Raw genomic sequence first — 27,171 nt, 5'->3', positions numbered from 1 at the left:
GGGAGAACTCTGGGAGATTAGTTTTTTTTTTTTTTTTTTTCCGGTACGCGGGCCTCTCACTGTTGTGGCCCCTTCCCATTGCGGAGCACAGGCTCTGGACGCGCAGGCTCAGCGGCCATGGCTCACGGGCCCAGCCGCTCTGCGGCATGTGGGATCTTCCCGGACCAGGGCACGAACCCGTATCCCCTGCATCGGCAGGCAGACTCTCAACCACTGTGCCACCAGGGAAGCCCTGGGAGATTACTTTTTTAAAGGCCCTCTAAAACACTGTTGACTTGGCTTTTGAAAGTGACCTAATTTGTGACTGAATATTTGGGTGATATGAAAGTGGTCAAATATGCTACATGCTAGTTCTACAGTTCTTGTCAGTTGGTAAAATCTGAAGTTGTCTACTAATTCTGTCTACTAGATAGAAGTTTGTCTACTAGTTATAAGGGAAAAAACATGGTGAAAAAACATAGTAAAGAACTTTCCTTTATTGTCAAAAGTGCTCCCCAGGCATCTTTTCATATTTTGGATTAAAAATACTCATTTGATTAAAAGGTTTTAATAATTTGGGAAGTGTAAAGATTAACTCACTGATTAAAGGGGGATTTTGTTTTAATTTTTTGAAAATAAGTTTTGTCAGGGCCACATTCCTGTTTATTTTCTTTTCTGATCTACTTTTAATTTAGTTTTTGCTTTTATCAAAGCTGTACTTATTTATAATTTTTAAATCAAACAGTTGTCCAAGGCTTATTATGAAAAACAACAGTTCCCCACCCTCCTCATCCCTATTTCTGACTCTAGAGGCAACTACTTTGAATTCTTTTATCCAGATCCTGTAGTATTTATTTCCACATCTAAATACATGCTCATATTGCTACTTCTTAATTTTTCAGAGGGATCTCGTCAGTTGACTTCCTTCTATTAAAGATGATTCAATAGTTACCCAATGTCACTGTATACTTGCATAATTTCCCTGTAGCCTCCCAGTGTCATTACGTTGTAATTTGGGTTGGATCAGTATTCAGTCTTTACATTATTGAGGCTAAGTTAGAAAGAAGCAATAGAATATAAAGAACCATCTAGAACCAGGCTGCTTGTCTTATCATCTTGGCCCTATCCCTTACTAGCTGTATCTTTAAACAAGTTTTTATTTATTTATTTATTTGGCTGTATTGGGTCTTAGTTGCGTCATGGGGGATCTTCATTGCAGCATGAGGGCTTCTCTCTAGTTGTGGCGAGCAGGCTCCAGAGCACACAGGCTCAGTAGTTGTGGCACACGGGCTCTAGAGCACGCGAACTTAGTTGATCCGCGTCATGTGGGATCTCAGTTCCCTGACCAGGGATTGAACCCACGTCCCCTGCATTGGAAGGAAGATTCTTTTTTTTTTTTCTTTCTTTCTTTTTTGCGGTACGCGGGCCTCTGACTGTTGTGGCCTCTCCCGTTGCAGAGCACAGGCTCCGGACGCGCAGGCTCAGCGGCCATGGCTCACGGGCCCAGCCGCTCTGCGGCATGTGGGATCTTCCCAGACCGGGGCACGAACCTGCGTCCCCTGCATCGGCAGGTGGACTCTCAACCACTGTGCCACCAGGGAAGCCCTGGAAGGTAGATTCTTAACCACTAGACTACCAGGGAAGTCCCTGAACAAGTTATTTTTTTGCCTCAATTTCCTTATCTGGAAAATGAGAACAGTAGTAGTACTTACCTCCTCAGGTGGTTGTGAGGATTATATGAATTAATGAACACAAAGTATTTAAATCAGTACCTGTTATATAAGATTTTTTTTCACAATGTAAACACTATTTGCATCTGATCCCTATAGTATCCTACTGCGACCATTCTTCTTCTGCCCAATAGTTTGTTTTCCATGGTATTGTCTTTGTTTTTTTTGTTTTGTCTTGTTCACTTCTTTGGTATCCTCTGTTCTCATTGCAAATTTAGACTCAAACTCTGTGACTGTTGTGTGAGTTTCTTCTCAGTGCATTCTCATCCGTTAGATATTCTGGACTGGCTCTTTTTTTATTATTATTTTATTAATTAATTAATTTATTTATTTATTTTTGGCTGTGTTGGGTCTTTGTTTCTGTGCATGGGCTTTCTCTAGTTGTGGCGAGTGGGGGCCACTTTTCATAGCGGTGCGTGGGCCTCTCACTGTCGCAGCCTCTCTTGTTTTGGAGCACGAGCTCCAGACGCACAGGCTCAGTAGTTGTGGCTCACGGGCCTAGTTGCTCCGCGGCATGTGGGATCTTCCCAGACCAGAGCTCGAACCCATGTCCCCTGCATTGGCAGGCGGACTCTCAACCACTACGCCACCAGGGAAGCCCTCTGGACTGACTCTTGTCTTAGATCCTTAGATTTCTTGATCTCCTGTTTTCCTCTTTCTTATTTTACTTCCTCATTTTGATGCAATGCCTTCTTCCTGAGAAGGCTTTTTGAGAGGTAGATTTTTTTTTCTTTTTCTTTTTTTTTTTTTTTTTTTGCGGTACGCGGGCCTCTCACTGTTGTGGCCTCTCCCGTTGCGGAGCACAGGCTCCGGATGCGCAGGCTCAGCGGCCATGGCTCATGGGCCCAGCCTCTCCACGGCACGTGGGATCTTCCCGTACCGGGGCACGAACCTGTGTCCCCTGCATCGGCAGGTGGACTCTCAACCACTACGCCACCAGGGAAGCCCAAGAGGTAGATTTTTTTTGAGATGATAGGCTGGAAATAATTTTCCTTCAGAATTTCCTTCAGAATTTTGTCTTTTAGCTTCTTGTGTTGCTGTGCAGATGTCTGAAGGCATTCTGATTCTTACCTGCTTGTGGGATCTTTTCTATGTCCCCGTTGTTTTAAAATTTCATGATGACGTGCCTCGGTGTGAGCCAATTATAATCCATTTTGCTAAACCCTCAGTAGGCTCTTTTAATCTGGGAATCCTTTGTTTTTCAGCTCTGGGAAATTTGGTTAAAATTATTTCTTTATGATTTTCTCCACTTCATTTTCACTATTTGTTCTATCTGGGATTCCTTTTACTCAGTTAGAAAGCCACTTGGACTGATTCTCTAATGTTTTGACCTTTTTTTCTTCTCTTTCCTATCTTTTTTGCTCTATTTTATGGTAGAGTTCCTCAATTTTATCTTCTCTTATGTGTTTAATTTCTAAGAGCTCCTTTTATTCTCTGAATGTTCCCTTTTTCGATAGCACCCTATTCTTATTTTGTTTAAAATAACTTCCTTTTTGTCTGAGGATATGAGTGATTTCTTTTTAGACATGTTCTTTCTACAGTCTCTGTCCTTTGAGTTCTGGTTTTTTTGTTTGTTTCAATCTGTTTTTCATGTATGATTTTCTGAGATGTTGGATGATCCTTGGTTCTCTGCTCATATTTGAGTATTATAATGAAAAGCTGATTCGAAGTCCTATACCCATGAAGAGGCTTGCTGAATGTGATCTTCACTACAGGGTGATCTGACTAGGCAATTAAATTTGTTCCTAGGGGACTTCCCTGGTGGCGCAGTGGTTGAGATTCCACCTGCCAACGCAGGGGACGCGGGTTCGTGCCCCGGTCTGGGAAGATCCCACATGCCGCGGAGCGGCTGGGCCCGTGAGCCATGGCCACTGAGCCTGCGCATCCGGAGCCTGTGCTCCGCAACAGGAGAGGCCACAACAGTGAGAGGCCCGCGTACTGCAAAAAAAAAACAAAAAATTTGTTCCTAGGACTGCCATAAGGAAGTGCCACAAACTGAGTGTCTTAAAACAATAGAAATGTATTGTCTCACCATTCTGGTGACTAGATGTGGACCACATTCCCTCTGAAACCTGTTGAGAATCCTTTCTCGCCTGTTTCTAGCTTCTGGTGGTTACCAACAATTCTTGGTGTTCCTTATCTTTCAGCTGCTCCACTTCAGTCTCTGCCTCTATTATCATATGATGTTCTCCCCTCCTGTGTCTTTGTCTCTGAGTCTCTCTTCTTCCTCTTTAAATAAGGACACCAGTCATATTGGGTTAAGGGACTGCCATACCCCAGTATGACCTCATCCTAACTATATATAACTATATCTATATCTATATATATAACTATATATAACTATATCTTCAGTGACCCTATTTCCAAATGAGGTCACATTCTGAGGGTTAGAACTTTGTATTAGTCTTCTCAGGCTACCATAACTAAATGCTACACACCGAATAGCTTCAACAGCATAAATTTGTTTTCTCACAGTTCTGTAGGCTGCAAATCCAAGATTAAGGTGCCATCAGGATTGGGTTTTGGTGACGCCTCAAGGAAGCTTATAGACCTTCTCTCTGTGTCCTCATATGACCTTTCCTCTGTGCATGCATGGAGAGAGATATCTCTGGTGTCTCTTACTTTTCTTATAAGGACACTAGTTCTATTGAATTAGGGCCCCATTCTTACAACCTCATGTAATCTTAATCACCTCCTTAAAGTTCCTGTCTCCAAATACAGTTACTCTGGGGGTTAGGGCTTCAACGTGTGAATTTTAGGGGGACAGAATTCAGTCTATAACAGACTTCAACATATCTTTTGGGGGACACATCTCAACCCATAACAATCATTTCCTTAAAAAATTATCAATGTCTATATCTTTAGGTGCTTTCTTTTGTGCCAGGCAGGTTCTTCAGAGAAGACTCTTCCATTCTGAAAGGTACTTGGTTGCTGGCATTCTGGTGGGAAAATAAGGGTTGGGGGCCCTCAATATTTTATAAACTTTATTTAATCCCTATTAGCCCTACTCTCAGCTGTGCCAGAGATTTGCAAATCCAGCAATCCTCTGATTCACCCTTTCCAGAGAATAAGCCTCAGGGTCCTGCTAGGGGAGGGAGGGGCATCACCACACAGTTCAAGTGGGAGGACATCTAGGGGCCCACCTGCTCCTTACAGGTATCCTTGCCATCCTTCTTTTGCCTTTTTTGCCAAGAATTGTGTTACCAATTTTTTAGCCTTTTGGAAGCTCTGCAGTGTGAAGTTGGGCTGCTTCTCAGCTTTTCCCATTGTCCACTTAGTATTCCGTTTTCTCAGGTCTCCTGAGTCAGTTACTACTCGGCCATTTCCTTCTTGGGTCCAAAAATGTTGATGCTCTCTTCTCTTCTATATTTTTCTGGACTTAAATGTTTTTGAAAAATCACTTTACTGTTGCTTTAAAGAGATTTGTGGTGGGGAATGCAATTAAATGTGTGTACTCGTTCTACTATCTTTACCCATATTTCCAAATTGACTTTGTGAGTGGTATACTTGTGGTTGATTTATACTGTAATATCAAATAAGACTTGTTTTACCATTAACATTGGTTTTTAAAATGTGTTCGCATAGGAGATAGGTTTAAAGTAGTAATACATATTATCATTTATTCAATCCTCAACAATTTTAAAATTCAATTTTAGCTGACTTGCAATGAATACATGTATATCTTGTTTTGAGTTATAGTTCACAAATCAAGTTGTGATAAAATCACAGTTTCTACTTGAGACAGTTAAAAAAATCACTTGGGGGCTTCCCTGGTGGCACAGTGGTTGAGAGTCCACCTGCCGATGCAGGGGATGCGGGTTCATGCCCCGGTCCGGGAAGATCCCACATGCCGCGGAGCGGCTGGGCCCGTGAGCCATGGCCGCTGAGCCTGCGCTTCCGGAGCCTGTGCTCCGCAACGGGAGAGGCCACAACAGTGAGAGGCCTGAATACCGGAAAAAAAAAAAAAAAAAATATATATATATATATATATATATATATATATATATATATATGAATTAGAGTACCCCTTGACCTTTAGGAAGTAAATTGAAAGCATTCCAACAATGTTCACACTAAGACGGAGCTAGCCAACCACAGCTGTCTTGTCCTTTTCTAGCTTCCAATGCAAATGCTTTGCAAAACCTACGGAAAGAAAAAAATTCTCATGGTAACATTTAAACCTAACAGGCTAAGTCAGGCTTTTGCTAATATCTAGGAAGAATTTTACTAACTGTAGTGCCAATGGCAATAGACTTTTAAAAACAGGGACAGAAACCGTTGTTTCCATTAAAGGAAATGTTGTTAAGCAGTAAATTGGAGGGAGACCTAGCCACCTCCACCCTAATCCCTAGTGATGGAACAGCTTAAAATCATAAAAGCTACAGCAACCAAAAAACCCGACTGCCACCGCCTTCTTTGCAGGAGAACTGTGTTCAGAGGCAGCCAGTGTTCTGCCTCCCCCGTATCTGTTCAGAAACCATTACCTCACTTCTTTGAAGAAAACCCCCAATAAGTTCCAAAAAGGAGAAATAATGAGTACAAGAGAAGTTCAAAAGTGCAGTACTAGACGAATTCAAAAATAAAAATGACAGTAATACCTATTACAATTTATATTCTTCAATGTAATAGCTTTAAACGCCTTTATTTTGAACAGGAGTGAAGAATAATGAAACATTCAACTCACAAAGCAAGAAGAATATGAGAATTAAAAGAATCTGTAAAGAAAGTAGGATGAATAAAGCAGTAAAAAAGCAGAAATAAAAATAAACACAAAACCAAGAGAATTACAATATCTAAGAGTTGTTCCCTTCAATGAGTCTAGTAAGATAAACACTTGAAATAGCTTAAGGTATGGAGAAGAGTAGAAAAAGGATTGACAAAATAAACAAGAAAGGGTTTAAGCAAGCAATGCTAAACTTTAAGTGACAGAAAAGTAAGACTGTATAATGGAGGGCTTTAAATGAATGCATAACATAGTTCTTTCTAAAATTTTAGAATAAATTTTTTTTGGACCTAGAGAGTGTCATACAGAGTGAAGTAAGTCAGAAAGAGAAAAACAAATATCGTGTATCAACACATATATGTAGAATCTAGAAAAATGGTATAGATGACCTTAACTGCCAAGCAGAAATAGAAACACAGATGTAAAAAACAAATCTATGGATATGAAGGGGGAAAGGGGTGGGGTAGGAGGAATTGGGAGATTGGGATTGACACATATACACTATTGATACTATTTATAAAATAGACAACTGATGGGAACATACTACAGCACAGGGAACTCTACTTAATGTGCTGTAGTGTCCTAAGTGGAGGGGTATATGTATATGTATGGCTGATTCATTTTGCTGTGCAGTAGAAGCTAACACAATGTTGTAAAGCAGCTATACCCCAATAAAAATTAATTTTAAAAAATAAGTAAATAAAATAAAAATGGGATCTTTTCTAATAATGTAAGATATACCTATTCTTTATTTTTCCTTTTCAGCTAAAGTTTACATTATTTAAGCAGAGAAGTTTCCTCTTTTACAGAACACCAGGATCTACCTTTGGAATGTTCAGATATGTACATCATCTTCCCATTATGTAATTTTAGTAATATAGTGCTTCATCAACTACAGCTGTAATAATCAGATTGTCAGCCAGATTGCCATCACACTGTGAAGGGTCCTCCTAAAAATATAAAAGCTAGAGCTGTTCCTGAAGATTTTAGCTAAGTAAGAAAAATAAAATCTTTCGGAAAACCTCATGTAATTTTAAAAGCTCATGAGAGAGATGTTACTTCAGAAATGTAATAGATTGTAAAAAGATGAAGTCCTTTTGAAAAACTAAAATTTTAAAATATATTGAATTATACAAATATAGGATATTTTGTCTATCTCTTGTCTGTCAGGATAAATATAGACTGATTCCTTTTTTTTTTTAAACCACAGATCCAAACTCTGCAGGTAAAATGGAAAAATTCATCAAAAGGTCTTGAAAAGTCATAGAAGTAGATTGAGTTGAGTAATTTTATTTTAAAATATTATATTAACTTCCAAAGGTTTTCAATAGCATCTTTTAAGTGAAGATCTAACAATTCCATTTTATTATGTTATATTCTTCTTAAGAAGATTGCCAGAATAAATTATTAGAGCCAATTAAGGACGTTTTTGCCAATGACATGTTGTTTGACTATAATCTCGGCCTACTCATCAATGTTCTTACTTTCTCTCTGTAGGAGGCAGATTTAGGTTTACTCCTAAGGAGAAGAATCTAAGGGCACTTCCACCTTGGGGAGAGAGAGAGTTTCCATCGAGTGGTCAGTGTGCAGATAGCTCCAGGCTCTTAGGATGAGTAGACAACAGGGACATTCCACATGGAACTTCTGGGTAGAAGAGCCTGTAGGCTGCCCTTCTCTGGGTAGTTTACTCAAAGCTTTTGTCTGTTCAACTGATAGTGGTAAACAATGCTCTGAGAAGTAGGCTAAAGACTCAGTTCCTTCTATTTTTTTCAGTTTTTTTTTTTTTTTTTGGTAATGATGATGTGCCTAAACAGTGTTATGAAAAAAAGGGTACATTTAAACTGTTTACATCTAAACAATGCTGTTTACATCTAAACAGCATTATCATGCAAAACTGAGTTCATCTTTTCTCCAAACCCAAGGCTCTTCTTACATTCTTTTCATGAATGATACCACCTCCTTCTAAGTGATATTTTCAGAAAAAACACAGAACAGTCTCCCGCCGCAGTGCTTCTCAAACTTTGAGGAGCATTGGAATCCCCCTGGGATCTTGTTAAAATGCAGATTCTGATTTAGTAGTTCTGGCCTGGGCTTGAGAGTCTGCATTTCCGGCAGGTGCCCAGATGATGCCAAGGCTACTGGCCTGTAGACCGCATTTCAGGTAGCAAGAATTTTGTGCATGTTCTCAAGTCTGCTTACATATTAAAAACTTTTGGAGCTTGCCTTTTAAACACCTAGCTGCCCTCTCTCTGCACGTGATGATGGGGCCTAGGAATCTACATAATTTTTCTTTTTTTTCTTTTTTCGGTATGCGGGCCTCTCACTGTTGTGGCCTCTCCCGTTGCGGAGCACAGGCTCCGGACGCGCAGGCTCAGCGGCCATGGCTCACGGGCCCAGCGGCTCCGCGGCATGTGGGATCTTCCCAGACCGGGGCACGAACCCACGTCCCCTGCATCAGCAGGCGGACTCCCAACACTGTGCCACCAGGGAAGCCCTACATAATTTTTTTTAATCCCCAAGTAATTCTTATCCACAGCCAAATCGAAAAGCATTGATTAAGAGGTATCTTACTGTATTGTGAAAAGTGAATAATTACCACGTTGTGCTTTTTTTAGTATATGTAGGAAGATGGGCATGAAATAACAAATAGTTTGTTTTAGAAAACATCTGTATGTAAATGGACTAGCAACTTGGAGTATATCATAGAAAAATAATATTTTAACAAAATTAACTGTATAATACTATTAAGGGGGTAAGGATATTGAGTTGGACTTTCTCCTAGCTTCCATGTTGTAGGGCTGGCCATACACAAAATTTCTACATCAGTGAAGTTTTTCTTGAGAATCATCCACCTTTCTTCCTGTACCTTTCCTCCCACTTTTTTCTTCCTCTCACTGTGTTTACTTGGGGTCTTCATACTATCCTGCACTCTGGCACACGTCCATCCCTTCCTTACCCCAACTATCCAGTGCTCTGTAACTTGCCTCTCTCTCCATTCACCCAAATGTGAACCTCAGTTCTCTGTGTGAGGCTGGCTGCACATGCTTTTGAAGGAAAGTAATTTGATAACCCAGACTCACTTTCAGTCATGACAGATTTATTCTTCCCGGAGCTTTTGGTGTTTTTTTTTTACCAGTCTTTGCTTTTCGAGAAGATGCTGTTTTCCCATGTGGTATAAAGGCTGGCTCTTACTGTGTGAATGGTTATTGTATGTTAAAGCATGCTGTTGAGCCTATAACATAAAGCTACAACTTGTATATAGAAAGTGGTATCTTACCTAAAGAAGGAAGATTTTCGTTTACTGTGTCAGTCATAGCCCTGTCAGTCACCTGGAGAAAAGAGCATACCTTTTAGTGGCTAGGTTAGTTCACTTGTGGAAATAGCAAGGTGGAACTGACCATGTGAAGATGCATGAGGAACTGGAGGACCTACGTTCCTAAGAAGTGGTGCCAGCCCTTGGGAATGCCTCAAATAGGAAATGTAATGGGCCAAGACTTTGGGAACACTAAGGGAATAAAGAAGGTAGGATGACAATCTAGCATGGAAACATGACAATTAGGATGGCCATTGAGCCCCGTTTACTCCTCTCTGTCTGGATAGGCTCTGTCCCAGGCTAAAATCCTGAGAAATTCTGTGTGGTTCTGTCAAAAGTGGAACGGTGTCTCTGTTAGATATTTATTATCCCACATAAATCAATAGGACTTTAAATAATACAAAAAGTGAAGTGCAAATTCTCAGCCAGTGTGGATGCAGAGAGTTATTTTGAACTAAGAGGTCATTCCTTCCTAAATTCTGCTCCCGGGAACAGTTCCTGTAAGCAATTCCTGCTTTTTACATCTTCTTTTCAACACCCCTTTTAAATTAATTATCATCTAGTTTTTAAACATTTTTGCACTTTTTCCTTCTCTCAAGTTTCTCAAACTACTGAGGTCAGGGATGAGATACATGGGGCTTCTGTGATTCAAGAACATGGAGGAAGACCAAGGCAATCTTGTGAAAGAATATCCATTTCTAGTTACAATCTACCCCATTTTAATTGATTTTAACACCAGATACATCTGTATAATGTGAGGCTTTCTTCCTCAGAACAACAGGATATTCTGTGAGGTCTTCGGCAGTGACATCTGGAAACTGCAGGTAAACCATGTTGCTGCAAGTTCAGCATCTGAAAGTATAACCGATTCCCAAACATCCAAGTCCTGGAAAGCTATAAAGTGAAGACAGTGGGTCAGTGGGGGAAGAAGTACCCCAAAGTCAAGGAGGTCCAAATCAGTCCTAGTCTAACATATTCACCTCCAACGCATGCTCCCTCTTTTTTTTTTTTTTTGCGGTACGCGGGCCTCTCACTGTTGTGGCCTCTCCCGTTGCGGAGCACAGGCTCCGGACGCGCAGGCTCAGCAGCCATGGCTCACGGCCCCAGCCGCTACATGGCATGTGGGATCTTCCCGGACCAGAGCACGAACCTGTGTCCCCTGCATCGGCAGGTGGACTCTCAACCACTGCGCCACCAGGGAAGCCCCTCCCTCTTTTTAAAGAAAAAAAAAAAAAAAACTATTTCAACCAAGGTCTTATTCACTGTGGATTGAAATTCAACTAGCTTATTTTCAAGCATGCTTCTAACTTAGCACAGCTCTGGGAAAAATCCCATAATTGAGCCATCTGGGTTGGATAAAAGAGGGAGTTTTTCTATTTGATTTCTCACATTTTGTTCCTTTGTTTTTAATGGGGAAAAATCATTATGAAGTAACCAAATTATTGCATAATGTTAGTGAAACAGGAGAAATCTTTTCAACTCTATACCGTTTCTAAAGAAATCTCTATTAGCAGATCTGTCTGTGGTCTCTGAAATGTGGTATAGAATGAGTGTTTTAGGTGAACTGACTTGAGGGAATAACTAATAATGGTCGGAAAATAAAGTTCTCTTTGGGTGGTCTGAAATTCAGCAGTGTTTATTTCTTTTCAGCCTCAGCAAGGATATTTTTTTCCAGTGAAGCATAGTTTAGCATTTTATGCCCTGGATTTACTTAGTGTGGTTATAATTGAAATCATTAGGCATGTGTAGTTTTTCATTCTTTCTTAAAAACAAGCATTAATTGCTTTATAATTCAAAGAATCTGAAATTAAGAGACATTGGAAAGTTGTTTAATCTCTGAAAACTTTGAAAACAACTTTGACAAAATAGACTATGCTGTATGTTATAAATTGCTGTTTGCAGTCCAGAGTTACTTGTTTGAATCTTACATCAATTCAGATCTTAAAATTAAGAAACTGTTAAGTAAAAGGCTCCCCCTGTTTTTGCTTTACTAGGCACAGGGGTGCTAGGTCCTGGGAACATGATGATGAACAAGACAATTGCAGTCCCTATTGGTTGTTAGGGTCAAAAAGCAGAGACAGATGTTATACAAACCGTTTCACAGATACGCCACAAAGAGAAAGTAGCGTGCACAAAAATTATATATGACCTTTGGAGAGGGGTAGAGGCAGTTAGGGAAGGCTTTCCTTTGGAAATGAAGAAATTTAATTCATACAAGGCAAATGAATATATAAAAAATATTAGTAGTTATATGCTGGATCCAACACACAGGCGCCAGTGATCGCTTATTATTATCCTTTTATATGTCTTCTTTTACTCATCCCTCCCATGAAAGCTTCTTGAGGGTAGGAATGCCGTGACATCTAGGTTTATGACTATTTTATGTCAATGGGTTTTGTTTGTAATAGGCCTTGAGTAATATTTGTCAAATTAATATATCACCTTTTTCTTTCATCGTGCAAGTATCATTTAGTACAGTTATATCTTTTAACACAGGGGTCCTCAACCCCTGGGCAGCAGACCGGTACCGGTCCACAGCCTGTTAGGAACCTGGCCGCACAGCAGGAGGTGAGTGGCGGGTGAGCGAGCGAAGCTCCATCTGCCGCTCCCCATCGCTCCCCACCGCTGCCCGTCGCTCGCTTTACTGCCTGAACCATCCCCCACCCCCGTCCGTGGAAAAATTGCCTTCCACGAAACCGGTCCCTGGCGCCAAAAAGGCTGGGGACCACTGATTTAACATACATCATTGTTAATATCATTGCTGTCATAATATCACAATGCTCATAGCATAGCAAGAATAACTTATATAAAGACACAATTTAAGAAAAATGCTTTTTAATTAATATGCCCTAACCACTATTCCATAACTCTTGCAAATCTATAGCAACGAGCCTCCCACCAGAACATGATATTCCCGTACATAAATATGCCCGTGCATTGGTCTCAACTTCCGTGATGGAAATCATGAGGATTATTTTACGGTCACAGTTCACTTTTTGTTTGCTCTATTTGTTTGTCCTGGGATCTAAATCAATTTCATTAAAAATTTTGTCTAAGAATGTTAAATCATAAAAACTTGTTTTGTTTAAAAATGTTTAAAACCCATGAAATGAGGCCTCCTTTTCTTTTGGCATCAGGGGTAGGTAAACGCATACCTCTTAAATGGAGCATGGTCTTTTGATAGTAAATTTAGCCTATGAGTACATTCATTTTACAGTATTCACTCAGGCTTAAACTATCCTAATTCCTTTCAGAGAGTAAAGCAAGAACACTATCACGTGACTGTCTGGGTTTCCGAAATGCTAAGTCTTTATAAAAGCCTTATGGATTTTGAGTAATAAAGCAAGTGCTGGCTTGTTAAGTAGGATAATCTGATCCGTGCACTATGTAAACCAGAATGTAATTTTAGATACTATGGTTTTATTTATATCACAGTTGACTCCATAATTTTCAGAAGAACTTGCCTGATTACAGGAGTACATTTTCTTAGAAAATAAATTCATTTTGATATTTAAATGATTTTAACATTCTATTTGAGTAATCTTTTATTTATAAATATTTTATTTTTAATTAAAACATTCATCACATTTCTCTAGTAATGAAACACATAGTGGGTAAAGTGTCCCAAAATCGATAAGTGATTGCCATTTCATTGTGACCACTTCAAAAGAACTTTATTACCAAATACTTAGGGAAAATGGAAATTATATTCTTGCTTATAAGTTAGCCCAGGTCACTAATTCTTTACATAAATATTTTTGAGCATTTACTTTGTACCAGGTACTGTAGTAGGCATTAGGTGTACTCCTGGGAAAGAAAACAAAGCAAAGTAGGCAGAATAGACCATTGAACAACTTTTTTCATGTAGCCTTCCCACCGACTTTTATGCATTTTATTTTTTGGATATCTTGACCTACCACTCAGAATATAATGACTTTAAACTTTATGCATATTTCTAACAAGCTTATTTATCTGATTCCTTGGCCTACTGAAAGCAGCAGGGGATTGCCTTAAGTCACATATACTGACAATACAAATGATAACAAATTCACCCAGATAGAAGCCACACTTGCCAAAGGATCACAGTAGTAATTTGAAATAGTATTTCTCTGACTCTGCCCCAGTCTGCTGCATGAGAATATCAATCTTGCCTATCCTCCAGTTTCTTCCCCAATACTTCTGAGAGTCCCCTGGGGATATCTCAGCCAGAGTTTCTTAAAAGGAAAGTCCTCTTCTCCATTTCCAGATCACTGTGGTAGTAGCACCCATCACTGCCAACCAGGGCATTAGCTGTGTCACAGATGGCAGCCAATGGCACTGTGACCAATGTCCACCTAGTTCTGGAACCGTGGCTACTATGGCCTTGCCCTCTCACTCTCCATAGAGACTAGAGGATAGCCTTTTATATTAGGGTAGGCTAAGCTGCTGTAATCACAAAATGCGGGAAAAAATGCAATGGCTGAGGGAATACAGAAATGTTTTCCTCTCTCACATGACGGTCCAGGTTAGTGTTGACTTCAGCAAGAAATGCTTCTCAAGCAACCGTGTAAGAACTAGGGCCCTGCCCATCTTGAACAAATAGATTCCAAGGTTGCTCTGCCCCCTGCCCTCCCAGCCACAGGAAGGGAGAGAGCCTGTGGGGGAGACCCAGCCCTACTCAAAAGCCTCAGCTAAGATTCTGTCGGTGAGAACAGGACACGTGGCCCTTCCTCCCTCAGAGGTTAGACTGAGAAGCACGGCCCTGGCTGGGCCACTCCCCAGCCACCACTCCATTATTCTGTCTTTTTATGGACAGCAAGCTGTCACCTCCACACCTGTCTGGTTTCACCATCCTAGACCTTTCTTTGCAGCCCACTAGCTCTGACACCCAGAGCAGTGGAGAGCATCCTTGGTCACATAACCTCTTCCATCTCTACACTAGGCAGGTCTTTTTCCATCCATATAGACAACTTGTAAAAACCTTTACTACTCTTTTCAAGTCCACTCTCCTTCCCACCCATCCCCAGCCTTAAAAGATGACCTGCCCTCCTACTGCAGAGTAAAGATAGAGGTCCTCAACTATGAACCACTTCAGCCCTCTTCCCAGCATGGCCACTATTCTTTTCCTTCTATCCCAGAGGAAGATGCATCCCTGTTTCTTTCTTTCTTTTTATTTTTTTAAACATTTATTTATTTATTTGGTTGGTTGGTTGGTTGGTTGCGCCGGGTGTTAGTTGTGGCACGTGGGCTTCTTAGTTGTGGCATGCGAACGCCTAGTTGTGGCATGCATGTGGGATCTAGTTCCCTGACCAGGGATCGAACCTGGGTCCCCTGCATTGGGAGTGTGGAGTCTTACCCACTGTGCCACCAGGGAAGTCCCCCTGAGTCTTTCTTGATCCCACTCTACTTTCTAATATTATTCTTGTCTGTCTCATTCAAGATCTTGTTCCATTAAGTATTCCTGCTTTCTCATAATTTGAATCTCATTATCTCTCCAGTAAAATGTTCAGTCCTTGAGGCTGTACACATGCTTTCCTTTTGCCTCCTGCTATTTTTTATTTCCCCTTTTTTTCTTTTTAAACCAGGTCTCTTAAAAGACTCCTCTATATTTAATTGTCATGTCTTTACCTCTTGTCTACCGTCCAGCCTTTTGCAGTCCTGACGTAAAGGAGCACACTAAGCAGCCCCATATTCATGCAACAATTCATATGTTTATGAATTGCAGGCGCAGAGGATTTAGTAGTGAAAAAAATGTAGTAGTGAAAAAAATGAAAATCTTTGTCCTCTTGGAGTTTACATTCTAGTAAGGAAAGGCAGGAAAAAAATTGAATATTTGTTAGATGTGTCTATGATATGTGATATGTGCTAAAGAGAAAAATAAGTCATGATAAGGGAGTTAGAACGACATTGTTACTTTAAACAAGTGGTCAGGAAAGGCCTCTTGGATGAATATTTGAGCAGAGACCTGAAGCAAGTGAGAAACTGAGGGAAGAGCATTTCAACAAGGAAATAGCATGTACTAAGGCCCTGAGGCAGGAACATTACCTTACACAGGAAGGACAGTAAAGGGCCAATGTGACTGGAGCAGAACAAGGGAAGGAGGAAGAGGAGAAGATGAGGCCAGAGAGGCAGCTGAGGTGCCAGATCCACAGGGCCTTGTAGGCTGAGGTAAGAATCCTGAGGGGGGGTCATCGGAGGGGTTTGAGCAAAGGAATGACCTGCTCGTTAAGGAGACACTCAGTGATGTGTGCAAAAGACCCAAAAAAGCAGAGCAATCAGTTAGGACGCTATAGGGATAATCCAGACAGGAGATGATGGTCATGTGCCCTGGGGAGGTGTCTGTGGAAAGGGTGAGAAATGACTTTGATTCCTGATATGTTTCCAAGAGCAGACAGGCTGAATAGCGCTGGGACCTACCACCTGCCCCTCCAGGGGAGTTTCTTCCCCACGCTCCACCTTGCTCTGCCTCACTTGGGGCCCAGGAGGCCAGTCCTTACAGGCTGCATTATGTCTGACTTCCCTTTGGGTTTGGCTCATGAGAGGCTCCTGCAGAAGATCAGATGGCAGGGTGAGCATGCAGTCGGAGTACTGGTCTCCCTGCCACTGCAGGTTGGCTGTGACTGTCTACCTGAGGCTACAGCTCTCCCCTACGGTTACCCTGTCTGGATCCCATGAAACCCTTCCCTGTCCTCCCTTCTTCACACCAAGGGGATAACGTCAGTTCCTGCTGTCTCTAGCTCAAGGGTGAACTACTATCCTTTGTTGGTTTTCCTGAACCTCACCCACAACTTTATAAATAGTCCCTTTAATAAGCTTTCCTCAAACTTGTGCTCTTGACTCATACTGGGAACTAGGGCATCTAATGTAGTAAAAACAGAAGAACATTTTTAAAATCACTGTTATTTACCCGTTTTTCTCCCCAGTAAAATGTTAACTCCTTGAGGACAGAAGCTGTTATATTCCTGTTTCTATTCCCATGATGTGAAGTAGGTAGGGTTTGCTACAGTTGTGTCAATGAGTGTTATATATAATGAGCCCACCTGAGTCCTTAGGAATAGTCTAAATTATGTTTGATATGAAAGATGTATCAAAAGTAGGATGTGTGTGTGTGTCCATCTTAGTGCTTATAGGTATAAGCTCCACTTTGCTGGATAATTCAATTCCCTGGAATCAAAGAGAATTTTAAGAAAAAGTTGAGTAGCTTTCTTATTACTCATTGTTCTCATGAAGATACCTAAACAACAGTTTTGTCGATTTTACCAATTGTTTCTGAACTGGAAAGAAATAGTACTTGTTCCCACTATCTTAAGAACATCAATTCTTTTTTCCAGTAATTTTAAAGGTAGATTGTGGTTTATTACAGTTACCTTTTAAGTTACAGTCTTTCATTTGCATAACATTTTAATGACACTTATTTCTATTATATTTGGTTATATACAGTCATAAGATTATCAGTGTGATTGTTTTCCTACTAGTTTTTTGTTTTAGTATTGCATTTTGTTATTGATGTTTTCTGTCGATCTAAAGAATATTTTATCTCCACATATTTATAATTCTAATTTTGTGACTTGCTCTTTTTTCTTTCTTCCTTCCCTCCTTCCCTCCCTCCCTCCCTCCCTCCTTCCTTCCTTCCTTCCTTTCTTCCTTCTTTTCTTTCTCTCCTCGACTTCTTTCTGTTATTTCCTTTGGGCTAGACCTTAAACAGTAGGCTGAGCAGCCTTGAGGTATAGTTTTAATGAAAGCTTTGCTGAGTAATCGTTTGGTATAAAATCCCAACCATTAACAGAAAAAAGAAAGCAATATCTTTTCAAGGTTAACTTTCTTTGTGCTTGTTCCTGTGAATAACACACACTCATTGAATTCATTTAATTATTACCTCAACTCAACTATATTTAAGGTCCATCTTTCTAATGAGGACAACAAAAAAATCCATAAGTTTATGAGAGCAGATGGTCAAAGAATATATTCATTAAAGATAAATTAGAACCATGGAGTTTTGCTTATATAAAATTGTAGCCGATATCTCAGGAAAATGTCTAGGAATACCCTATTGAGTATATAGTTTGTTGTTGTTTTTTAACTAAAAAGATAGAGCCTTCTTTTTCTTCTTTTCTCCCTTTTTTAATTTTTGGCATTATTGCATATTCTCACAACCTAAATAAATTTTTTCTTTTTAGAGATAAACATTATATACGTGAAAGTACTTATTTATTTGGTGGGGTTTAAAATGAATTTGAAAACTGAATTAACACTTGACTTTACTGAAGCCAGGGTGCTTTTAAAACCTGTGGGACTGTAGCAGCTCTAGTTTATTTGAGAAGTAGTCTTTCAGGGAGTATCACCAAACATTAGCTATCTGTGCAGTTCCTTTCACCTCTACTCAACCCTATTAACAGGTAAATTATGACTATTTGTGGGTTGTTTCTTTTTGTTTGTTTGTTTTGTTTTTTTTTTTTTTTGTCTTTTTGCGGTACGCACGTCTCTCACTGCTGTGACCTCTCCCGTTGCGGAGCACAGGCTCCGGACGCGCAGGCTCAGCGGCCATGGCTCACGGGCCCAGCCGCTCCGTGGCATGTGGGATCCTCCCAGACCGGGGCACGAACCCGTGTCCCCTGCATCGGCAGGCGGACTCTCAACCACTGCGCCACCAGAGAAGCCCTGTGGGGTATTTTTTATCGTTGTTATCCATTTGGAAGATCACAACCATAATGACTGTTGTGAAATAGTAAAATAATGAAAAATAACAAGCGTTGACTTAAATCATTTATTTTTCTGAAAGTTTCCTAAAGTTCCTATGAGAGAGACCATTTAACTCAAGCCACCACTTTCCCGGGAAAGAAGGTGGTAACGTTTACACTGAAATCCCCAGGCTGAGTGCCGGAGAGGGAAAAGAGAGCTGAAAAGGTTGGTCTGATGGCAGCTGCTTGTTTGAAAATCTGCCTGGTTCAGGCTTCAAAGTAGACTGTGCCCTCCTGCGCCCATTTCCCAGCTTGGCGACCTTGCACAACGTGCTTACTTTGGCCCTCAGTAAAATGAGAGGAGTTTGCCAGGTTACTTATTTTCGAACTCTGCCCCATGGAGCAGTAGGGTTTCTTGGAGTTTCCTCAAGAGTCCGACGGTGGATAGAATGGGAGGACCAACCAGAGCTGGTTTTTTTGTAATTGTTTTACAGTTTTTTTCAATAAAGGCTTATGTAGTTCAAAAAACTTGATCGCCACCAAGGTCCCTTCTGGCTCAGTGAAAGTGCGTTGTTTTGTTTGCAGGGGCTTTTTTTCTTCATTTCTTTTTGAGGGGATAACCTTGTGAATACAGTTGAACGGTAAGAGTACTAAATTACTGTTTGATTTGGAAAAGCTAAATGAAGGAACTCATGTGAGAGCCTCACTTTCCTTTAAATAGAAAGGGGCGGGGAGAAAAAACATAGGATTTTAGCCCTGGAAGAAAATCCCCATATTGGGACAAAAGCTTGGAACTGGCAGCAGTGAGGGATTTAAGATAACTTATGAAAAGTGAAAAACTAAAGAGAATATTTGGTCTAACTTTCTTTTTTAATTTGAGATGATAATCTTGTAAACCAATTTCGTTGTATTTTAAATAGAGATAACGTGCCCTACTATTTGCTTCAGGCAATTTTCTAAGCTCTTGGGTAAATTATTACGCATATGTCACAACACATTGCTTCAAAAGTTTTTCATGGCTATTATTAATTGATTTCTCTATGAACATAGAAAACTGTTAAAGCTACCTGAGTTATAGTTCCTTATTGTTTATGGAATACCCAAACAAGCATCTGTATTAAAACTAAATAGGTCAATTCTAGCTCATTATAGAGACCTAATTTTTGGTTTTTTGTCATCTTATTGGGATGAGAACGAGGGAAGTAGTGGTTATTCTTGGACCTCGCCTTCAGCAATTCCTCACATTTCTTTCTGTACGTGGCAAAATTGGTTAATAGCACCAATTCCAGAGTCAGGAAGCTTGAATAAGTCATTTTACCTCTCTCTGCCACCGTTTCCTTATAATCATATAATTATGTTTCCTACTTCCTAATGTTGTTGTGGGGATAAGTGAATTAATATATGTGATACACTTAGTACAGTCCCTGGCCTATGGTTGTCATGGTTTTGTGTATTATTGTTAGCCATTATTATATTATTGAGAAAGTGGAGGGTTTTTTTTTTTACATCTTTATTGTAGTATAATTGCTTTACAATGTTGTGTTAGTTTCTGCTGTATAACACAGTGAATCAGCTATACGTATACATATATCCCCATATCCCCTCCCTCTTGCGTCTCCCTCCCTCCCACCCTCCCTATCCCACCCCTCTAGGTGGTCACAAAGCACCGAGCTGATCTCCCTGTGCTATGTGGCTGCTTCCCACTAGCTAGCTGTTTTACGTTTGGTAGTATATATATGTCGCTGCTACTCTCTCACTTGGTCCCAGCTTACACTTCCCCCTCCCCGTGTCCTCAAGTCCATTCTCTACGTTTGCATCTTTATTCCTGTCCTGCCCCTAGGTTCTTCAGAACTTTTTTTTTTTTTTTTTTTTAGATTCCATATATATGTGTTAGCATACGGTATTTGTTTTTCTCTTTCTGACTTACTTCCCTCTGTATGACAGACTCTAGGTCCATCCACCTCACTACAAATAACTCAATTTTGTTTCTTTTTATGGCTGAGTAATATTCCTTTGTATATATGTACCACATCTTCTTTATTCATTCATCTATCGATGGACACCTAGGTTGAAAAGCAGAGATTTTAACCCTTAAGGAAAATCCAACCTACATGAGAGATGAGAGTCTCTGTGCTTAGGAAGGTGGAAAGGTGTATTCTCACTCATTTGTGAGAATGAGTTCAAGATAAAATTAATATGGCAGCATTCCATGAAAAGGATTGGTACAGAGATACCAGAGTCTTGAGGACCTTTTAGGATGCTCTATTCCAGGCAAGAGGTAAAGATGTCCTGAACTACTGTCTTAGTTCTTTCAGGGTGCTATAACAAAAATACCATAGTCTAGGTGGTTTATAAACAACAGAAATTTATTCTCACAGTTTAAGAGGCTGAGAAGTCCAAGATCAAAGTGCCAGCAGACCCCATGTCTGGTGAGGGCCCACCTCCTGGTTTATGATGGCCATCTTCTTGCTATGTCCTCACATGGTGGAAGAGCAGAGAGAGCTCTCTGGGGTCTCTTTTATAAGGACACCATTCACGTTCATGAGGACACTACCCTCATGACCTAAAAACCTCCCAAAGGCCCCACCTTCTGGTACACATTCAGGGTTAGGATTTCAGCATATGAATTTTGAGGGGACACAAACATTTGGTCTATTGCAACTACTCTTGTGGTATTGGAGTCGAAGGAAAAGGATATGTGAAAGATTACAGGCTTGTATTTAGGGCAAGAGGAAGAAGACACTAACCTTAGACTTGCAAAGTGGATGACTAGCATTATGGGTGTAACAAACCCAGGATTGTTCTTTGGTTTCCGAATAGTTTCTATATATTGAGAAATAAGGAATGCAAAATTTGAAAGACTAATAAAGATTAAATGTGGTCATATCATACATATACTATATGATTTGTATAATAATTAAATAGCTAGTAATCTTCATAAGGGAGCATGTAGATAAGATCTTTTAAAGAATTTTCCTCCAGTTAAGAAAAACATGTCCTATTTTTTCAATTCTCTCATTTCGGTTCCTACATTGTATTGTATCAAAGCCTAGAGATTTGTTATTATTTGATTCTTATATCCCAAGACTACTGATGTAGTGATATGAGGAACTCAGACATAAAACCTGTTGAGAATTAAACCATCGCCTTCTGCATTTAATCCAACGTACTATGTATGATATATACAGTTTTTCAGAGTTGCAGATAACTTTGGTATATTATTTCATACATATTTTTATTGTTTTACAGGTTCGATGGATGATGTACTGGATTGTCTTTGCTCTCTATACTGTGACTGAAACAGTAGCAGATCAGACAGTTGCTTGGTAAGTTCTAGTGTTGGCAAAAGGCCAGACTATAGACTCTTGATCAGGTGTCCTGAGTTCTTATCCTGCTCCAGCTGTTAACTGAGTGAATTTGATCAGTCTACCTAATTATCCATTGTATCATTTTCTTCATGTGGGTTCCCCACAAGAACATTACTTTCCTTTTGAAATCCCCCAGGTGAAGGCGGCTCATCCTCCCCACATGCCACTCCCTGCCCATCTCCCACACAACTCCCACTACCTTGGAATAGAGAAAACTTGGTTGTCGTTATCTTTTTTCCACACTGATGACTTCAGACTATTTTTTCTTGATTACTTCCTAAACGACTCCTCTTTTGAATCCCACAGCATCTGGTTTTAGCGCTCCCACCCCATCCTTAAAAGTCTCATCTACAAACATTCAAACTGGATGATGTCAAATCCACACAGAAACACCCCCCAACACCAGCTCCTTGACTGCTCTATTCCAAACAGCATGGGGCAAAATTAAAGCATGTTTATATCCTCGAGGATTTAACATTTTACTGAGGAGCAATACTTAATGGAACAACTTGAATCTCCTTGTGCTGTATTTCAGTAGTGTATTTCCATCTATACCTTTCCATCACTTGGAGAAATCCTCCTTTCAAGCTCTTTAAACTTTTACTACCTTGCCACTATCTTAAACCGCCTTTGCTGCACAAACCTTCATCCTAAATTAGCCCAACAATTGCTTTTCTTTGCTTCTTTACCCAGACTACCAGTTGAGCTGAAAAAAATCAATCAGCTGCTCATATTGGTATCAGTTTGAAAGTCACGATTCCTTTTACTTGCTTTTGGTCAGTGGCTACTTCCATTCCCTCCTGCATCTGTTTCAAACATTTAACTGTTCTCTGCTTAAACTGTCTTTCTGACTTCGCTATTCTCATCATATTCTCATAGCACACTAGGTCACATTGGATTACTAGGAAAAAACAGAAGTCATCAGACTTAAATGTTCTTAATGACCTGCCTTTATTTTTCAACTTCTCTGTATCTGCATTGATCTTTCTCTTCCTCTGTCCCACAGCTCATTTATTTACCTGTTATGTTTTGGTGTAGGGGTTTGGGGAGGGTTGTTTGTTTGTTTGTTTTTAAGTGGCAGAACACAGATTCCAAGCCACACTAGGTCTGTTAAATTTCAATGCTCTCTCTTTAAAGACTTCTATTTTTTTTTTCCTGATTGCAGATGTAGCACATATACACTATTAAAAAGTAAACAACGTAGAAAAAGCTTACCACGAGCAATGGTAGTCCAGAAACTCCTCTGTAACTGCACTGCAGAGACCCTTTGTAGACTACACAAGAGTCATTCCTCACTGCCCCCTGCCCATCTGTCTCATCAGAAGAGCCCAGATTTTTTTTTTTTGTCATGTATCTTAGTGCTTCATGTACCACAAGATGCTGGTCTCCTCATGATGTATTAGTTAACTTTTGCTGTGGCAACAAACAACCCTAAAAGCACAATGGGTTAGAAAAACAAACATTCATTTCTTGCTCAAGCTATTTGAGGACAAATGGTTGGCTGCAACTTTACTGGGCTCAGCTCAGTTTCAAGTGTCTTCTTGTTCAAGGACCAAGGCTGAAGAAGCAGCTGTTCTCGTGGCCAAAAACAAAAGTTGAAAGCAAGAGGTTAGGGGTGTTGAGGTGAGGGAGTCAAAGGGCATTTAAAGCGTCTCCTTGCATGTGACATATGTCACACTCACATTCTGTTGCCCAAAGCAGGTCACATGGCTAAAGCCATGGTCATTGCTTGAGGAAGTGTATTCAGCCTACGGAGAAGGCACTGAAAAATCAAGTGGGAAGGGGCATTGGTATATTACCCTAATTCCCAGGTTACCACAATGGCAATTCCATTCTCCTTTCAAGTGAACAGTTTAGGTCTGTCAAGTGCTGCGGTTCTGGCCAAATGAAATTGGAGGGGGCGTTTTCTGGGAGTTCTAAGGGAAGGAGATGTGTATATGGTGTAACACTGTACACTTGGCGCTTATAAAGGTGACTCCTGATGCTTGGAGGTGTGTCCAGGTAATGCCATAACAGCTACGCTCTGCAGACAGGGTGGGTGTACCTTACTATCATGGTTATAAATGCTATTAATGCCCTCTCTGAACTGCCACAGTCAGTTTGGCAGCTTGGCTGTGCTTGTCTAAACGGAGCAATCTTGTACTAGAGGGTGTGAATCACTCCAGGGGTCAGGTTGCTCTGATCTGTATAGTTAATGAGATTTTGTCAGTGCAAACATGGTTGTTTCCCTGATCACAACTTTTTACATGTGAAAACTTAACCCAGTGACTGAACTTTGTAAAAAGGTTTTTTTGCAATTTCCTCATGGTCTGTACTTTATTTTCACTGGCGTTTTTTTCTAATTTTTTCTCGTTAGGTTCCCCCTGTACTATGAGCTTAAGATTGCTTTTGTCATATGGCTGCTCTCTCCCTATACCAAAGGAGCAAGTTTAATATATAGAAAATTCCTTCATCCACTACTTTCTTCAAAGGAAAGGGTAAGATATACAGATTATTTCCACAAATCACTTATTAGAAAGGTATATCATCACATGCTATATGCTATAAAGTGAGTGAAACTATTATGTTAAGGGGGAGAAGTCCCAGTTTTCAGCTTCTTGACACTCTTTTTAAATAAAATTAATATTTGTGGGTTTGATTTTTTTTCTAGGAGATTGATGATTATATTGTACAAGCAAAGGAACGAGGCTATGAGACTATGGTAAACTTTGGGCGGCAAGGTTTAAATTTAGCAGCTACTGCTGCTGTCACTGCAGCAGTGAAGGTAATTTTTTATTTACCTTTTTTTTTTAATCCAGTGTCACATTGTCAATGAATAAAGTAGGGTGGCTTTTTACTTCAGATCATTATAAAATTCTGGCACAAATTTACCTTCTGTTTATTTTTGTAATACTAGAAAAAAAACAAGTAGATTATTTTAAAGGCATTTTAACATGTGTTTTCTATAATTGTTGGATATTTTGAAACTCTTAATTGATGACAAAATGAGAGCTAGTTAGTAAGTAAAACATACTGGAAAATGTCATTTTGTCATAATTTTCCTACTTTATAACCTTAAAATAGTTTTGAGTAAATCACCTTTAGTAAAGATGACCATTCTTTCTTTCTCTGTCTTTGGTGTTTTTTCCCTCTCTCTCTCCATGGCAATATCTTGGTAGGATTTCTGGCTTACTTCTGCACCCATACTTCAACCAGTTTGAGGTAACTGATTATTCAAAATAAGGCATGAAAAATTTCTGTTCTTAAAACTTAAGATTTTACTTAGCCAATTACTAATGTCATGTGTTGTGTTTTGCAAGCCAAATTATCAAAGGAATGAATGCCTTCTGTGAAAATTCGCATTATGGCTTTTGGATTTCTTTGCATGTAGTAATTAGTGTGGTTTATTTTAAATACCGTAGCATAATTGGTTTTGGTGTGTAGTGTATGGAAGGAAAATAGGTTTCAGATCCAGAAAGTGCTGAGTGTGACTTTCTAAGTAACCATCGGTGATTGACTTAACTTCTCAATTGGGAGGATGGCGAGGAGGAGAAAATGAGGTGGAAGAGAACTAAAGTCCTCATCTGCTGTATATGAAAGTAGAGGTTTTAAAGTGGTTGCCTGCAGGGGGATGGAGAGAAGGGGACCGAGGGCTTCTTGCTTTCTTTTGTTACAAAATTTAGCATCATTTAACTTTACAAATGAAGTACGCGTATTTATTTACACCCCAAAGAAGATGCTTTCTGAGTTTTCCATACTTAAAAGCAACATTCAACGTGATTCTATGGCAAAAAATTAACTTTCGACATCAAAAATTGCTTAGAAAAAAAAATTGCTTAGAAAATATAGACATTTTAGAACATTGTTTTAGGAAACATAGAAGCACACAAATCCCATTTGCCCTCTTTACTTTTTTTTTTCTTTATTTGGCTGCATTGGGTCTTCGTTGCTGTGCGCAGGCTTTCTCTAGTTGCGGTGGGCGAGCGGGGTCCGCTCTTCTTTGCGGTACGTGGACTTTCTCATCTCGGTGGCTTCTCTTGTAGTGGAGCATGGGCTCTAGGCGCGCTGGCTTCAGTAGTTGTGGCTTGCAGGCTATAGTGCGCAGGCTCAGTAGCTGTGGTGCGCGGGCCTAGTTGCTGCCCCCACCCCCACCCCGGCATGTGGGATCTTCCTGGACCAGGGTGCAAACCCACGTCCCCTGCTTTGGCAGGCGGATTCTTAACCACTGCACCACTAGGGAAGTCCTTGCTCTCTTCACTTTAACACTTAAATATAGTTTATAATCCTGCATACTCTGTGAAACACCTCCCTACATATTGTCACTATTTTGTAGGATATTTATTTTATTTTGACTTACTACTTCCAAACTCTGTGTGAGGAATCAGAAACCCCAACTAGATTATCTTATCCTGGTTCCCTTCTTATTTATTTTTATTTTATACATACTTTGCTGCCATCAGTATTTAACATCCGATATATTTATTCAACATATATGTATTTAATGTATTTAACATCTATATGTATGTATGTTTTTTAATATTTATTTATTTATTTATTTAGGCTGCACCCAGTCTTAGTTGCAGCATGTGGGATCTAGTTCCCTGACCAAGGATTGAACCCGGGCCCCCTGCATTGGGAGCCAGAGTCTTACCCATTGGACTTCTAGGGAAGTCCCTATGTATGTATTTAATGACTACCATATGGTAGGTGCTTGGGATGCAGCAATGAACAAAATAGATACAGTCTTTACCCTCACAGGCTACTACTGTCAAGCTGAATGTCTGTATTCACTAACTGAAAATTTTACCTCATCTTTGGTTGCTTAGAGCCTACCCCTTGCCCTCCACTATGAAAATAAGCATTATCTGGTAATTCCCTGGCGGTGCAGTGGTTAGGACTCCGTGCTTTCACTGCCGAGGGCCAGGGTTCAATCCCTGGTTGGGGAACTAAGATCCCACAAGCCTCACGGTGCAGACCAAAAAAATAAATAAAATAAAAATAAGCATCGTCTCACAGAAACACTTTGCTGTAGAAAGGCTATAAAAGTAATTCTATACCTGTGTTTCTCTGGCTTCTTTGTTGTTCAATGTTTGTTTTTATTTATACATTTAACAAATCAAAACCACCTCCCCACTTCAAAGGCAGGAAACAGATCATAAAAGTCATCTAAGTTACCACTGCAGAACAATCAAACACACATCCTGTGATTTGAATTCACTTTGGAATGCTCTCTTTTGTTTGTGATCTCGTGATCCTTTTGTTATCAAGCTCACCGTATGAGGCAACCCTCACCATTCTCCTCATGAGCACAGGAATGTTGGCATCAACCATACTGGATTTTTTTCATTAGAAATAGTCGTTAAATATGCTGAACACAGCATAATGTTAACACTATTTGCCTCAAGTTTTACTGTGCCTATTT

At 40.0% G+C, this 27,171-nt stretch overlaps 1 protein-coding gene across 1 annotated transcript in view; it reads left to right on the top strand.

The window, feature by feature from the left end:
- Window positions 1-27,171, top strand: part of REEP3 (receptor accessory protein 3) — a 100,744-nt gene that overhangs the window by 54,541 nt on the left and 19,032 nt on the right. The window contains exons 3-5 of the mRNA XM_079900225.1: window positions 21,652-21,728; window positions 24,127-24,247; window positions 24,421-24,534. Of these exons, the coding sequence (XP_079756351.1) occupies window positions 21,652-21,728; window positions 24,127-24,247; window positions 24,421-24,534 (312 nt within the window). The remainder of the gene's footprint in view (window positions 1-21,651; window positions 21,729-24,126; window positions 24,248-24,420; window positions 24,535-27,171) is intronic.

Source organism: Stenella coeruleoalba (genome assembly GCF_951394435.1).
Source record: "Stenella coeruleoalba genome assembly, chromosome: 16".
Lineage (NCBI taxonomy): Eukaryota > Metazoa > Chordata > Mammalia > Artiodactyla > Delphinidae > Stenella > Stenella coeruleoalba.
The sequence above is the reverse complement of the archived record's forward strand: the minus strand, read 5'-3'. Positions and strand labels throughout refer to the sequence as shown.